The sequence below is a fragment of the Pezoporus flaviventris genome, unplaced genomic scaffold, assembly GCF_033815535.1.
Source record: "Pezoporus flaviventris isolate CSIRO_AGI_PZ_B2104156 unplaced genomic scaffold, CSIRO_AGI_Pfla_v1 ptg000079l, whole genome shotgun sequence".
Lineage (NCBI taxonomy): Eukaryota > Metazoa > Chordata > Aves > Psittaciformes > Psittacidae > Pezoporus > Pezoporus flaviventris.
In genome coordinates, this window is record NW_026892627.1 from 436,594 (window position 1) to 449,047 (window position 12,454).

Here is a 12,454-nt window from a genome sequence, read left to right on the forward strand (position 1 = left end):
TCATGGGATACTGGATTTATGAAGAAGTGGACCATGACGATTCTTACAGACAAGGCAACAGTTCATCTGGAAAAAGAATCAACCATGCAAAATGACACCATCAAACTGCAGAGCCACTCATGCCTTGTACTTGGCACCATACTAGAATCCCAGATGGCAAAACAGACACAAAAAGTTTGTTAGCGTTAGATTTAATGCTCATACTGCAAAGGCAAAGAGTTGAACCAGTGAATATGGCACTGGAAACTATTGGATAAAATCTCAGAGGCCTGGGAACTAGGTCTTTGCTGGATTTCCTTGATCCATTTGAAAACAGCTACAAGTGTGTATGAAGAGAAACCACACCCCAGGAAAAATACATCAAGATGCAGTATCACAGAATTTCTGGTCATTGCCTACTGTGGATATTCCAGCAATGTACAAAAAAAGTATAGCCCTGAGTACTCTGTCATGAGAACAAAGAAGAAACTGTGTTGTCGTACATATCCTTCACCCCAAGGATCACCTATCCTGGGGGTCATGAAAGGCAAAAGCTTGACTTTCAGCTCTTTGGGCTGAAGAAGTAATGCGAGAAACCTCTCGTTACCAATCCAGATTCTGTAAGACTTTCATTACTGACGAGTTGGAAGAAGGAATAATTAAGTGCTAGAGGTAGGACTGGGCACTTAGATGCTCTTAGGCACCCACTACTCCCAAGACCAAGTGCTGTGGACTAAACAGGTGACCCAGAGTGATGGTTTAAATGACCACGGGGGGGGGGGGGGGGGGGAATGGTGCCAATAGTGACAAAAAAAGCATGTTACAGGAAGGTAAGGGGAGAGAAAAGGGCTGTGAGCAATGCCGAAGAACAGCTCTGTAACTGCAGCGAAGACTCCTCTATGGCGCTCACGAAGAAAGCAGGGGAAAGCCCAGGAGCCGAGCTCCCCAAGCCGTTTCCCGAACAGGGGCTCCGCTACCCCTCCAGCCGGAGCTGTCCCCGCCGGCCGCTCGCCCAAGCCCCCGAGAGGAGAGGCGCCCGAGAGCTCGGCCGGTCGGATGCGCTCTGCGGGTCCCCGCGGCGGCACCAGTCAACAGCCTGCGCCCCCGCCCCGCACACGTCCGGTGCCCCACCGGCGGAGCATCCCCGGCCACCCCGCCCGGCTCCGCGCCGGCCGGCCGCGCAGGCCCAGGCCCCCGCCCGCCCCTTCCCGCGGGCCGGGGCTCCCCTCAGGCCGAGACTCCCACCCCCTGGGCGGGCACCGCGCCCGGGCTCGGCCACCGCCCCCCACCGTGCCCCGGGGCTCCGCGCCGCTCGGTCCCGCTGCTGTCCCCCGGCCCATCGCCTTAGCCCTACCGGTCGCCCCGCCGCCGTCTCCCGCCCGGGCTCCGACTCGGAGCCATCCTCCCCCTTCTTCCCCTTCCTCCCGCCGCCCTTCCTCAGGCCGCTGTCCCTCCCGGGCCTCGACCGCGCGTTCCGAGCCGCGATTCCGCCACGCACCGAGTGACCCGAGTCCCCCCGGGCGGAGGAGCGCCGGTCCCGCTCCCCGATACCGACCTCCTCACAACCAACTCTCTAGCGCCGGTCGGCCACTACTCGGACTACAACTCCCAAGAGCCCCCGCAATCCGCTTCCGGGGCACCCCCCGCTCCCACCGCCGGCTTTTCCTCCCCGGATGTGAAACCTCCCCAACTGAGAGAGGCACCAGTGTGAGGCGGGCACGGGGTGGGGTCTGTCCTGTCCCCAAGGCAACGGCTGTCGCCTGTGAGCGGTGGGGCCTTCTGCGTCTCTGTAGCTGCCGTAACCCGCTGCCCAGCCCGGCCCTTTCGGCGGCTTCCGGCCGCTGCCGTCGCCACTGCGCTCCCGCCGGCCTCACCGCCACTGGCAGCGGCCGTTCGTGGCGCCTCCTCTGCCTCAGCGCGGCGCTGGCGGTCCGCGGCCGCGAGGGGAGGGACGGCCGGTGCCAGCCCCCACTTAACTTCCCGGAGCTGGAGGCCTTCGGGGAGATGAGGGTGTACGTGGGGCAGCAGGACCGGGCCCCTCGCGTGAGTCTGGGCCTCCCCGGCGGGAGACCGGGCGGGAGCGGCGGTGGGATACTGTCGGCGGTGGAGTGAGCTCCACAGCAGGAGCTGCTGGCCCTGTTGCCCGATTAAGGGGAAGCCACGTGCATCATTAATGCATCGATATACTAAGCAGCCACCAACCTTAACGACCATGTAAATATGGAACTGACTCACTGTATGTATCTATAGGTAGAAACTTACTCCTGATTCTTAAATACTCACTGGTTAGTTGGATCTGCTGAGTGCCCCCGGTGCAGGAGCTCGTTGTCCTAGAGTAGGCTTACTATGGGCTGAAACTGGACTGGGCTAGTTCTTTCTCCAAAGCAGGACAAGGCTCATCACTGCTGCTCGTTGGAGTAAACCTAGTGTAAGCAAAAAGAAGCAGCCTTTGTGCCCTGTGTTACTAAGCCCCAGATTGTAATAATCACCTATTAAACACTCCAGACAGTGCCCAAAGATATAAGTGGCAACCCATAAAACAGCGTGGAAGTCTTACAAGATTTCCCCAGCTTTTCCCTGCCATCAGAAGCTGAAACGGGAGGAATGTGCAAGGCCCGGTTCCTCCACTTGGGTTCCCCACAGCCATGAGTAAAAGGCATCCTGCTTTCTGCAAAATGCTGAAGTTGCGTGGGTGCAGTTGTGAGCATTGTTAATGGTAAGCAGTGTGGGAGCTTAATTTATGAGGGAAAAATAGCTGTGGTCTGGGTGTGCTGAGTTGCCACCATAGTATGGACTCACCAGCAGTGTGAACACAGCAAGGTAAATGGGGGAAAAGACAGGCTTAAAATGTTAATGTCTTAAGTTCTGTGTGGTAACTGAATGCTAAACTCAATGTGGTTTTGATGCAAGTTTTAGGAACTACCACCCAACAGCTGATTTGCACACAAAGTTCTTCACTTGTGTTTTCTGGCCCTCTTTAGTCACTGTGAGTTTTTTAATCATCCATGTATTTATAAAATAAACCTTTCCAAGTACTAATCCAAATAAAAGCTCTGATTTGGTGATATTAAAATGATTTTTTAAAACATTCTTGCTACATAAAAGCTTTTTTTTGTAGAATCCCAGAATGGTTTGGATTGGAAGGGGCCTTAAAAGTCATTCAGTTCCACCCCCCTGCCACAGGCAGGGACACCTTCCACTAGACCAGGTTGCTCAAAACCCTGTCCAACCTGGCCTTGAACACTGCCAGGGACGGGGCAGCCACAGCTTCTTGTTTTCCCAGGGAACTGCTAAGATGCCTGGGATGATTTAAGCTTACTGCATTTAGCTATTTCTCACTGTGGGCTGCAGGCCACAGCTGTCTTCATGTCAGCTGTACAAAGGACACGAACCAAAACATGATGGAAAAGAAGTCAGCTCAGGGCAAGAGTGTGTCAAACTGGAATTTCCCCTAATTTGTCTGCCTGCTTGCAGAAGAAAAAGCCAAAGTAAGACAGTATGCATATGGAACAGGAGAAAGTGGCAAAGAATCGAGGAAATTCATGTCTCTAGCTGATGCTTTGGGGTCTCCAGCTACTGCACCTTTAGTCAGAAGATGGAATTTGAAGTAAAATTATTTCTGTGGACTATGAAGGCTGAAATGTTAGTGGGTGACCTTCCTCCCTCTGCAGTGTGTACAGATCAGAACAAGGATAATAAAAGAAAGTGTTAAGAAGGGTAACTTCTGCCATTATTACCAGTTTAGCTTAAAAAGCCTTCGGAATGATTCCAAGGGCATCTTTTTGTTAAGTAATGAGCAAAACAATTCATCTCTGGGGGTTTAGAATGGAAAATTGCTTTAATACAATGACTTTGTAGAGAATATGTCAAGCCATCTAAAGCAAGATCATTTAATTATAGTTCTTTACTTGCTTCCTACTGATGATAATATCTTTAGTGGTATTATTTTGTGCTCTCTTTTCCAAGTAACCTAAGAGATGCCACAAAGGCTGAGTTTAGATCTAAATACAGTTGTAACTGTATTTAACGGGGGTTTTAGTATATACAGTTGTTTACAGTATTTACAGATTTTACAGTTATTTTAATGGTATTTTTACAGGTTTTAACTGTATTTTTAACATCCTTGTAACTTTAAAATTAAGATAAAAACCATGAGCAGCATTTTGAATTTTCTTTGTTCCCAAGCTTTATCTGTTAATCTAGTTCTGTTCTGAAAAAAGAAACCAACCCAAACCCCACAACTTAAAGTACCCCATCCAGCAAAACTAACAGGAAACAGTCTCCTGTGTGTTGCCCTCTAGTAACCAAATTGTTGTACAACCAGTACAGCTCTTCACTGCATTCCTGCCCCATCCACCACTCGCCATAGTTTATCTGGACACCTAAAAATCCATGTATTTTGCCTGCCATATCTCCTAAAGTGTCATTCCTGTATTAACCTCTCTTCTGCCCATATCCCTTCACCATCAGCTGTACGACTGACAGCAAGGAGTGCAAAAACCAGGAAACCTGCTGGATAATTGTGTTTGGACAGCTTGAGCCTATAGCAGTGCATGTGGGAAAGGGCTGATTTTACTCTTCCTTTCCATAGGAGGACTCGGTATCTCTGCATTAAAAAAAAAAAAAAAAAAAGTAAGTTTATTTGGAACTACGTAGCAACTATAAAAGTTCTCAGAAGAGGTGCCAAAGGGTCAGCACCACCTAAGTGACAGTGCTGCTTTAGGAAATAAAGACATCCCTGTGCTTAAATGACAATAGAGACATGTCTGGTTGATAGATCTCTTTCCTAAATGATGTTCCTAACAAATCATGGAAATTCTATATGAAAACAGACACATAAAAGTACACACACACAAAATATTCTGGTTTTTGAGGCTGAAAACTGTTTCATGTTTTCAACTAGTACAAGCAATGAAGCCTTATAATGCTGAGAGAATATCCTTTTTGATTTGATTTTCATTTACTGTCTTTTATTACAACACATTTATTATATTAATTCAATTAATTGAGTGGCTGATATTCTTTGTAGACCTTTTAAGATCTAACACCTTTATGACCCCACTATGTTAGACTTGCTCAGACTGTTCTGCCTGTAGTTATACTTGTAGTCGTAAAGACAAAGAGCCTAATACTATGTTAATGTCAGCTTTTTAGAAACTCATTGTTAGAAGTGCTCAGGCCAATTGCTTCTCTTTCTGTCCCAGTACCTGGAGGATACTGAAAAACAGTGTAGCACTGAGAAAAAGTATTCCCATTTTATTTCAAGCTTTCTTAGGATGGTCTTTAAGGTCCCTTCCAATCCAAACCATTCTAGGATTCTAGGATTCTATGACTTACAGAAACCACATTGTTGAGAAAGTGGGCATAACTACCAAAAAAAAAGGCGGAGAAGCAAGAAAATTGATCTAGTTAAACAGCCTACCTCAAGAGCTCCTTTGACTCAGACAATTATTTAATAACTCAATAACTCAGGAAAGGTTAGATTCTACTGAAACCACTAAACAAAGACCAACAGCAATGTATAAGAAAAATTTAACTTCTGAGATGGAATTTGATGAGCCAATCACTGACACTGTTAAAAAGAACAACAACAAAACATAAAGTTTAAAGACACAAGAAACAGGAAACTGGTTTAAAAGAAAAGAAAGAAGAAGAATCACAAACCCAAGAAAGGAACGTCTGTCTGGCATCATACACTAGTTGTAATCAACAGCACTACCAAGAAAGATTGTTTCCTAATCCTCTCTGTTGTGAAGGAGGATGTTAAAAGTTTTCTGCTATACCTTTTAAAGCTGCTGGTAATCTTGATAACATTAAATGTCACAAAAAGAGATATTGGAGCAAACTGATAAATTGCTTTTTAAATTAAGTGCAAGAATTGTGGAAGAAAATTGTGCAGTCAAGCTGCTAAAAAAAAACATAAAAAATGCCTCTAAAGGTAGTTGTCAGACTGGATTGTCAGCAGATAATACATCATGTTTTAATTTTTTATATGAAACTCCATGTTTTCATTTCCAATATCTCCTTATATCTCTTGTGATGAGACATGACAGGATTGAGGTAATTCTGGGATAGTAAAACAAGTTACATGTGCCAAGTTCTGGGCTGGTCAAGAAAATGTGTGTATTTCCCCCTAGCCCCCGCTATGAAATAGTTATAAAACAACCAGTGATGTCTCACTGTATGAAGTACCTTTATAATCTCTTCCCAATTAAACACTAGTATTAGAAAAATCTTAATTCCTTGGAAGAGGACTGGCTCATTAAGGATTTTTGGGGAAAAAAACCCTCCTCTTTACCTTCTTAAATGCTCTTTTTCTTCTTTTTCCGTGCTTTGCCTTGTCTCAGGCACCTTTTTTGTGGTCTTAATTGTTATAAAGGATACAATTTTCTTCTGGATTACATTAGCCTGAAAATACAACCAGGAACAACACTATCTCTCTGGCTGCAGCTGTACCGTAAACCTTTGGGAAAAGGTTTTGTGTGGGCAAATGAAACAGTTGTTGACATTAAATTCTGAAGTGTTGCTTTTAGCTTGTCACTGTGGCAGAAATATTAAATCTGATGTTAACATTTTTTAGAAACTATGTTCTCAATCTGCTACGTATCACATTAACAGACTCCCCCAATATAACATTATAGGGTACAATAGCTATTTTCAATAAAATTTCAAATAACTTCTTAAATTTCAAAAAGCTTCTTTAAACATCCCGCCTTCTGATGAGCATGTACAAAAGCATTGTTTCTTCAGCCTTAGTGTTTCTGTTGGTGGTCTCTGTGCTTTGGGAGCTCCTGGCAACTTCTCTGTGTTGTTTTCAGGTGTTATTGCCTATACAATACTGCTCTCCTGGTACTGTCATGCTAACCCTCCTTAGCTAAGTATCCTACCCCACAGTGTTATTTTACAGAAAACTACAAAAAGATGACACAGGAAGATGCTGGCTAAAAGAGACTAGATACAGTAAACCACGATGTATCCGAGGTGTTGGCTTTGACTGTGGCTGCTTGTCACACAGCCTCTGGCAAAGGAGGCTTTCCCTGACTAGATGGTCAGAGGCCCACTGCGATCAGGGATTATAGTTATAGCTTTTAATTATTATTATTATTATTGATTTTTTCCCAATTTTGCCCATTATTCTGAATGACCAAAACTGAGAATTCTGTTCAGAAGATGCTTGCAAACTACCTGCTGTGGAAAGCCAGTTCCTCTCACTGCTGCAAGCATGGGCACCTCCTTCCTTCATGCCCAGACACAATGGAAAGCCCTCAGGAAGCTGGCTGAATGTTGACTTTTCATTACTTGGCCTGTATTAATCACCGAGACACTTTTATAATTGGATTACCATATAAAATAGATGGAGGGTGGAGCAAGGGCTCTGCAGAGGAAGCAGGCCATTGGACTGGATGGATGTGTTCTTTGTTTCACCCTGCCCGGGCGTGCAGCTAGGCCGAGGGTTGACTTCTGACTGCCTGATGCCTTCAGTGTCCGAGCGACCGGTGCAGCCGCAACCGTGCCGCTCCAGGAACAAGTACCGGCCATACCCCCTGCGTCCCTCAGTATAGAGACACGGCCACCTCCGAGGAGTTATATAGGCGCGGCGGGGAAGGAGGCGGGAGGGTTGACAGTTATGATTGGCTCCCCAGCCTGTCACCCTCACTGTTCCTCCTCCCCTAGCACGTGCCGGCACTGTTTACCATTTCTGGTTGGTTGGCGCAGCGAGGGCGTGCTCCAGCAGCCAATGGGCGGCCGGCGGCGGGAGGAGCGGATTTAGGGGGCTGGTGCTCGCCTGCGTACCGCCCTGCGGCTGAAGCGCGGGGCGCCGGTCGGCCCCGGGAGGCTCCTGTACCGGTCCTGAGGCACGGCTCTGTCCCCCCCTGAACGGCAGCGGCGGCAGCAGCTTTGAGGCCCGCCAGGTCGCGCTGTGGAGTCGGCTGAGGGCGCTGCAGGGCGTCGGAGAGCGGCGGCTGGGGCGGTTCCGTCGTGGAGAGCGGGGCGGGCGGCGGAGGGGAAAGGCCCCACAGTGAGTACGGGCTGCTGCGGCGCTTCCCCGGGGAGGCGCCTCTTGGGTGTTTACTGTGGCGTTTGCGGGGTTGATGGAGGAGTCCGGCCATTCAAACGTGCGCTTTAGGGTTATGCAAGCCTAAAGCATCGCTTTGCGAAGTGCCTATGAATATCGGCCTTTTTTTTTGTCATAAAACAGTGAGAAAAAACCTTTTCCTGCGGTTCCCCCCTTCGATCCTTAAACCCGAAAGTGACCCCCGTGTCTTCGAGAGGGATCGGCTCCGTAGTACCCTTCCCTGGCGGAAGGGATCGGGGAAGGCGGGAGGAGCCGGGGTAACGGCGGCTGCGACTCACTCGTGGCTGCAGTCTCGTATCTCCGGTTTTCTCCCGGAGGACAGCGGGGCGGTGGGGAGACGGCTGGAGAGCCGGGCAAAGCGGTGGGGTCGGTCCGAAGGCATCAGGGATGGGAGATTTCATCTTGCGTTCATCTCCTTGTCTTTCTCTCGAGTTTTTACTTTTCTTCACTCCCCTCCCCCCTTAAAGACTTGTACACCAAATATTCTTTACCGTAGGTGCTTTAATGGTGCCTCCTCTTTAGTGTTGGGTTTGCATGCATTAAGTCAGAAATAAAAAATACTTAGAGCAGCTCCCAGTGCCTAAAGGGACTGACAAGAAAGCTGGAGAGGGGCTTTTAACAAAGGCAGGTAGGGACAGGACAAGGGGGAATGGCTTTAAACTGACAGAGGGGAGATTGAGACGACATCTGAGGAAGAAGTTCTTCCTTGTGAGGGTGGTGAGGCCCTGGCACAGGTTGCCCAGAGAAGCTGTGGCTGCCCCATCCCTGGCAGTGTTCAAGGCCAGGTTGGACAGGGCTTGGAGCAACTTGGTCTAGTGGAAGGTGTCCCTGCCCATGTTTAAGGTCCCTTCACAACCCAAACCATTTTAGGCTTCTCTGAAATATTTATCAGATGTTCACAGTTTATCTTGTAATGCATACTGCTGTTGTATCCAGTTTGGTTTAAAGATATGAGGGAGGTTAGGTTCGAAGGAAGAAACCATTTTATTTGTTAGACTTCCCAATGTGACTGGGAAGGAGAGGATAAAGTTTGGACCCGGTTTGAAAAATAAAGGCAGAATAGGGCTGGTTTGGGGTAATGTTAATAGAAAGAAGCTAACCAAATTGGTGCTAGTTGTCCTAGAATGGAATCCTTACATGAATTACTCTCCAAAGGGTTACTACTTCATTATGTTTTGCATGGTTGCTCTTCAGATGCTCTCCAGAACTGTATGTGCATGAAATGGAGAAGCTTGCTACCTTAATTTAAAAGTATGAGATAACTAAGTGACTTTATATATTTGTCTGGGTGTTTTTTTTTTCTTCTCATGTAATACCCTAGAAATGTGCTGCCCGTTAATGCACTGGAAAATTGATTCTCCTGTTAAGTAGCAGCTCTGTACTATGTCACTTACCTCATATGTCGGTTGAATCGAACTGAATTTCCATGTGACTTCTTTTAATACCTCTGTGGTTGCTACTTTTTCTCCAGGGAAAAAAAGAAAAATGTGTTTGACAGTTACCCAAACTGTAATGGTTTTGGTGCTAAAGAATAGCAATTATTATCCAGGCTGTGGGAAGCTGTGATATTTCAAAGATACTAACGTGTGTGTTCTTGACAACTGCATAATGATAACAATAAATGTGTTATGAATTTAGCTAATTAGTCATATGAATGCTCCCACAGGTTGTTTTGAATTTCTTTCAGAATGCTTGGTATCTGATCTAATTTGTTTTATCACTCTTTCCAAGAGAATTTGGTACTAATAATTTGCTGTTGTTACTCATAAACCTTTTGTATTTCAAATTTTCATCTTTTTCTGTACAACTAGAATCTGAAAAGCACTGACAGTGAGGAAATTTGGGGTTTAAAACTCTAATTATGTCATACTGTATTTGTTTGGGTGTTCTGGGGACTTCTCTGCATTTGAGAGGTTCAGTAAGGTACATATAAAGATTTCATTTGTATACTGAGTTTGTTGCACTGCTCAATCCTTTGTTGCCCACAAAGATGTTGAACAACACTGGTCCCAACACTGACACCTGAGGGACAGCACTCACTGGTCTGCACTGGGACATCAAGCCGTTGACTGCAACTCTTGAGTGCAGCTCTCCAGCTAATTCCTTATCCACCAAGTGGTTCATCCATCAAATCCATGTTCCTGCAGTTTAGAGATGAGGATGTTGTTCCTGAAGGGCAGATGGGATTTCTATCAGTAGAGGTTTTTAAGAACTTGTTAGCCAAGTGGCTCTGAGGAGTGTCACAAATACAGACTAGTCCTGCTCTGTGGTCGGCAGCACAAGCTGGTAGTCTGTACCTTCAAGTAGTTCTTATGGTGAAGTTGTTTGGTGGTGGTGTTCTTCACCCCCTGAAGTTGCAGAGGACTGAAGTGGTTTCTGTGCTTATCTAGAAAGACCTGGGCTCCTGCATTGGTTTGTGATAGTCAAAATAATGATACCTGATCCCTTTCAATATATTGTGTTACATAGTTGAAGAATTGGATTGACCACTCTCTCCTGGGCACAGAGTTGCAAGTTAAGGCTGGATATCTTTAGATTTTGCAAGGGCAAACAACTCATTTGTCCTGTATCCACCACAAACTCTTAATCACTTTTGAATAGTGAAATTGTTCCCAAATTTCTGACAGATTGTTTTTAGTGTTAAACAATAAGCACAAGCAAACTCTTGCTTTCCAGATGTCATCATGCAGAGTGCCAGTGGGTGATGGAGAGAGTAGCCATCATTTGCTGTTGGACATGGTTGCAGGCTCAAATCTCTGATTTGGAATATCAAATAAGACAGCAGATGGATATCTACAAGAAACATTGTGCTGCCAAGGTAATTTTAGCCATCTGTTTTCTGTCTTGGGAGTTTCTCTGCAAGCTATTAACTGTTTGGTTTTTTTTTCTTTAGGAGAATGGTATTTTCTCTGTAGAAAAAAGGGTTGTGGTGGAAAATGGGTCGAATGAAAACTTATTTCTTTATTAGAATGATGTTTATTTCTACATGACTAGATTTCCTGGAAAAAAAAATAAAGCTTTCCATCTCCAAAATGTGAAATGTGTTTTGGGTTTCTTTTTTTAAAAGTCTCTCACTTCACTGCAGAATTCCCTGGAAACACTTGACTTAATACTTTCAAAGTGCTTCCGAATGTTTGAAACAACTCTCATGTTCCAATTTGAAATTATTTTAATTGGTTGGGCTTTCAGTGTAAACTTCAAAACTCATTCCCCTGGACTTCAGGGGGAAAAAAAAGCAGAAGGTAGGGAGTTTTATTCAGCTTATTGTCCTTCCTCCTCCCTGCCGCAGAAAAATTATGGACTCAGTTAGAGATCAATGTGATCAGACAAAAGCCATTTATTATAGAGTATCAATCCTTTTTATACTGTTTCTCTGCCTCGGCTTACAATAGCTTGCTGTATTATAATCGGATACATTTTCTTGTAATACACCGCAACTACAGTTACATTTACAATAGCTCGCTGTATAATATTTGGATATATCCCCAATAGCTTGCTGTAGTATAATTAGATACATGTTCAATAGCTTGTTGTATGATGATTGAATACATATACAATAGCTCAGTATACTATGCTTTGGTACATATTCCTGCAGTACACAGCAACTAGTAACAATAAGCGTATGAGACTTAACCTTTAAAATTTGCTAACAGTCCACTATTTTGTATCTTAGCACAGTCCCAGTTTCTTCTTATCTTGCTTCTACTGCTACTTTTGCTACTGCTACTTTGCCTCTTTACCCATGTTTTACTTCATCCTCAGTTCATGTTGAGCTCCATGTAGGCACTCGTTGACTTGGGCATGTGGCCATTCTTTGCTAAAAATCCATCCACATCTCCCCCTTTTTCTTGTTGCACAAGCCAAACACGCTTCATAGCATTCATTGTCGTACGTTGAATACATTGTAACAAACAAGGTGCAATACAGATAATGCCAAAAAAGACAAGCAACAAGATCAATCCTCCTTTAACCAAGACTTATAACCATCCAGTTATACCTCAGCCAGAAAAAAAGTGATGATAGCCAATCTTTATCATCTTCCCTTAACTTCAACACACTATCTTTGAACTTATGGATACTTTCATGTATAGATTCTGAATGATCTGACAAGTTCATACAACACATTCCTTTCAAAATTTCACACCCATGCCCATTTGCTAAGAGGAGAAAATCTATTGCTGCCCTATTTTGCGAAGTCATGTGTTTAATAGAATCAACATCAGTGAGTAATCCAGAGAGAGCGGATGCTGTAGCATTAGTTTAATGAGCCAACATCCTAACTTATTTAATGTTGCTAAAGCTTGAGCGCTAGCTACTCCAAGAGTTAAGAATGAAGCAGCTATTATTTCACCTGGGTTCCAAAAATCTATTCTGTCATTACAGTTTGGTTGGATGCAA

General features: G+C 45.2%; 2 protein-coding genes across 3 annotated transcripts in view; one reads left to right on the forward strand and one right to left on the reverse strand.

The window, feature by feature from the left end:
- DHX30 (DExH-box helicase 30) overlaps positions 1-7,237 on the reverse strand; it is a 41,855-nt gene extending 34,618 nt beyond the window's left edge. The window contains exon 1 of one of the 2 annotated variants that reach the window (XM_061474437.1): positions 7,165-7,237. In XM_061474437.1, the coding sequence (XP_061330421.1) occupies positions 7,165-7,222 (58 nt within the window). In that variant the 5' untranslated portion in view covers positions 7,223-7,237. Of the gene's footprint in view, positions 1-1,534; positions 1,638-7,164 lie in introns of those variants that run through there. The other variant, XM_061474439.1, reaches the window with a different exon arrangement.
- Positions 7,238-10,738: 3,501 nt separating this feature from the next.
- The window catches only part of SMARCC1 (SWI/SNF related, matrix associated, actin dependent regulator of chromatin subfamily c member 1), a 93,548-nt gene continuing 91,832 nt past the window's right edge, over positions 10,739-12,454 (forward strand). The window contains exon 1 of the mRNA XM_061474443.1: positions 10,739-10,874. Within this exon, the coding sequence (XP_061330427.1) occupies positions 10,761-10,874 (114 nt within the window). The 5' untranslated portion in view covers positions 10,739-10,760. The remainder of the gene's footprint in view (positions 10,875-12,454) is intronic.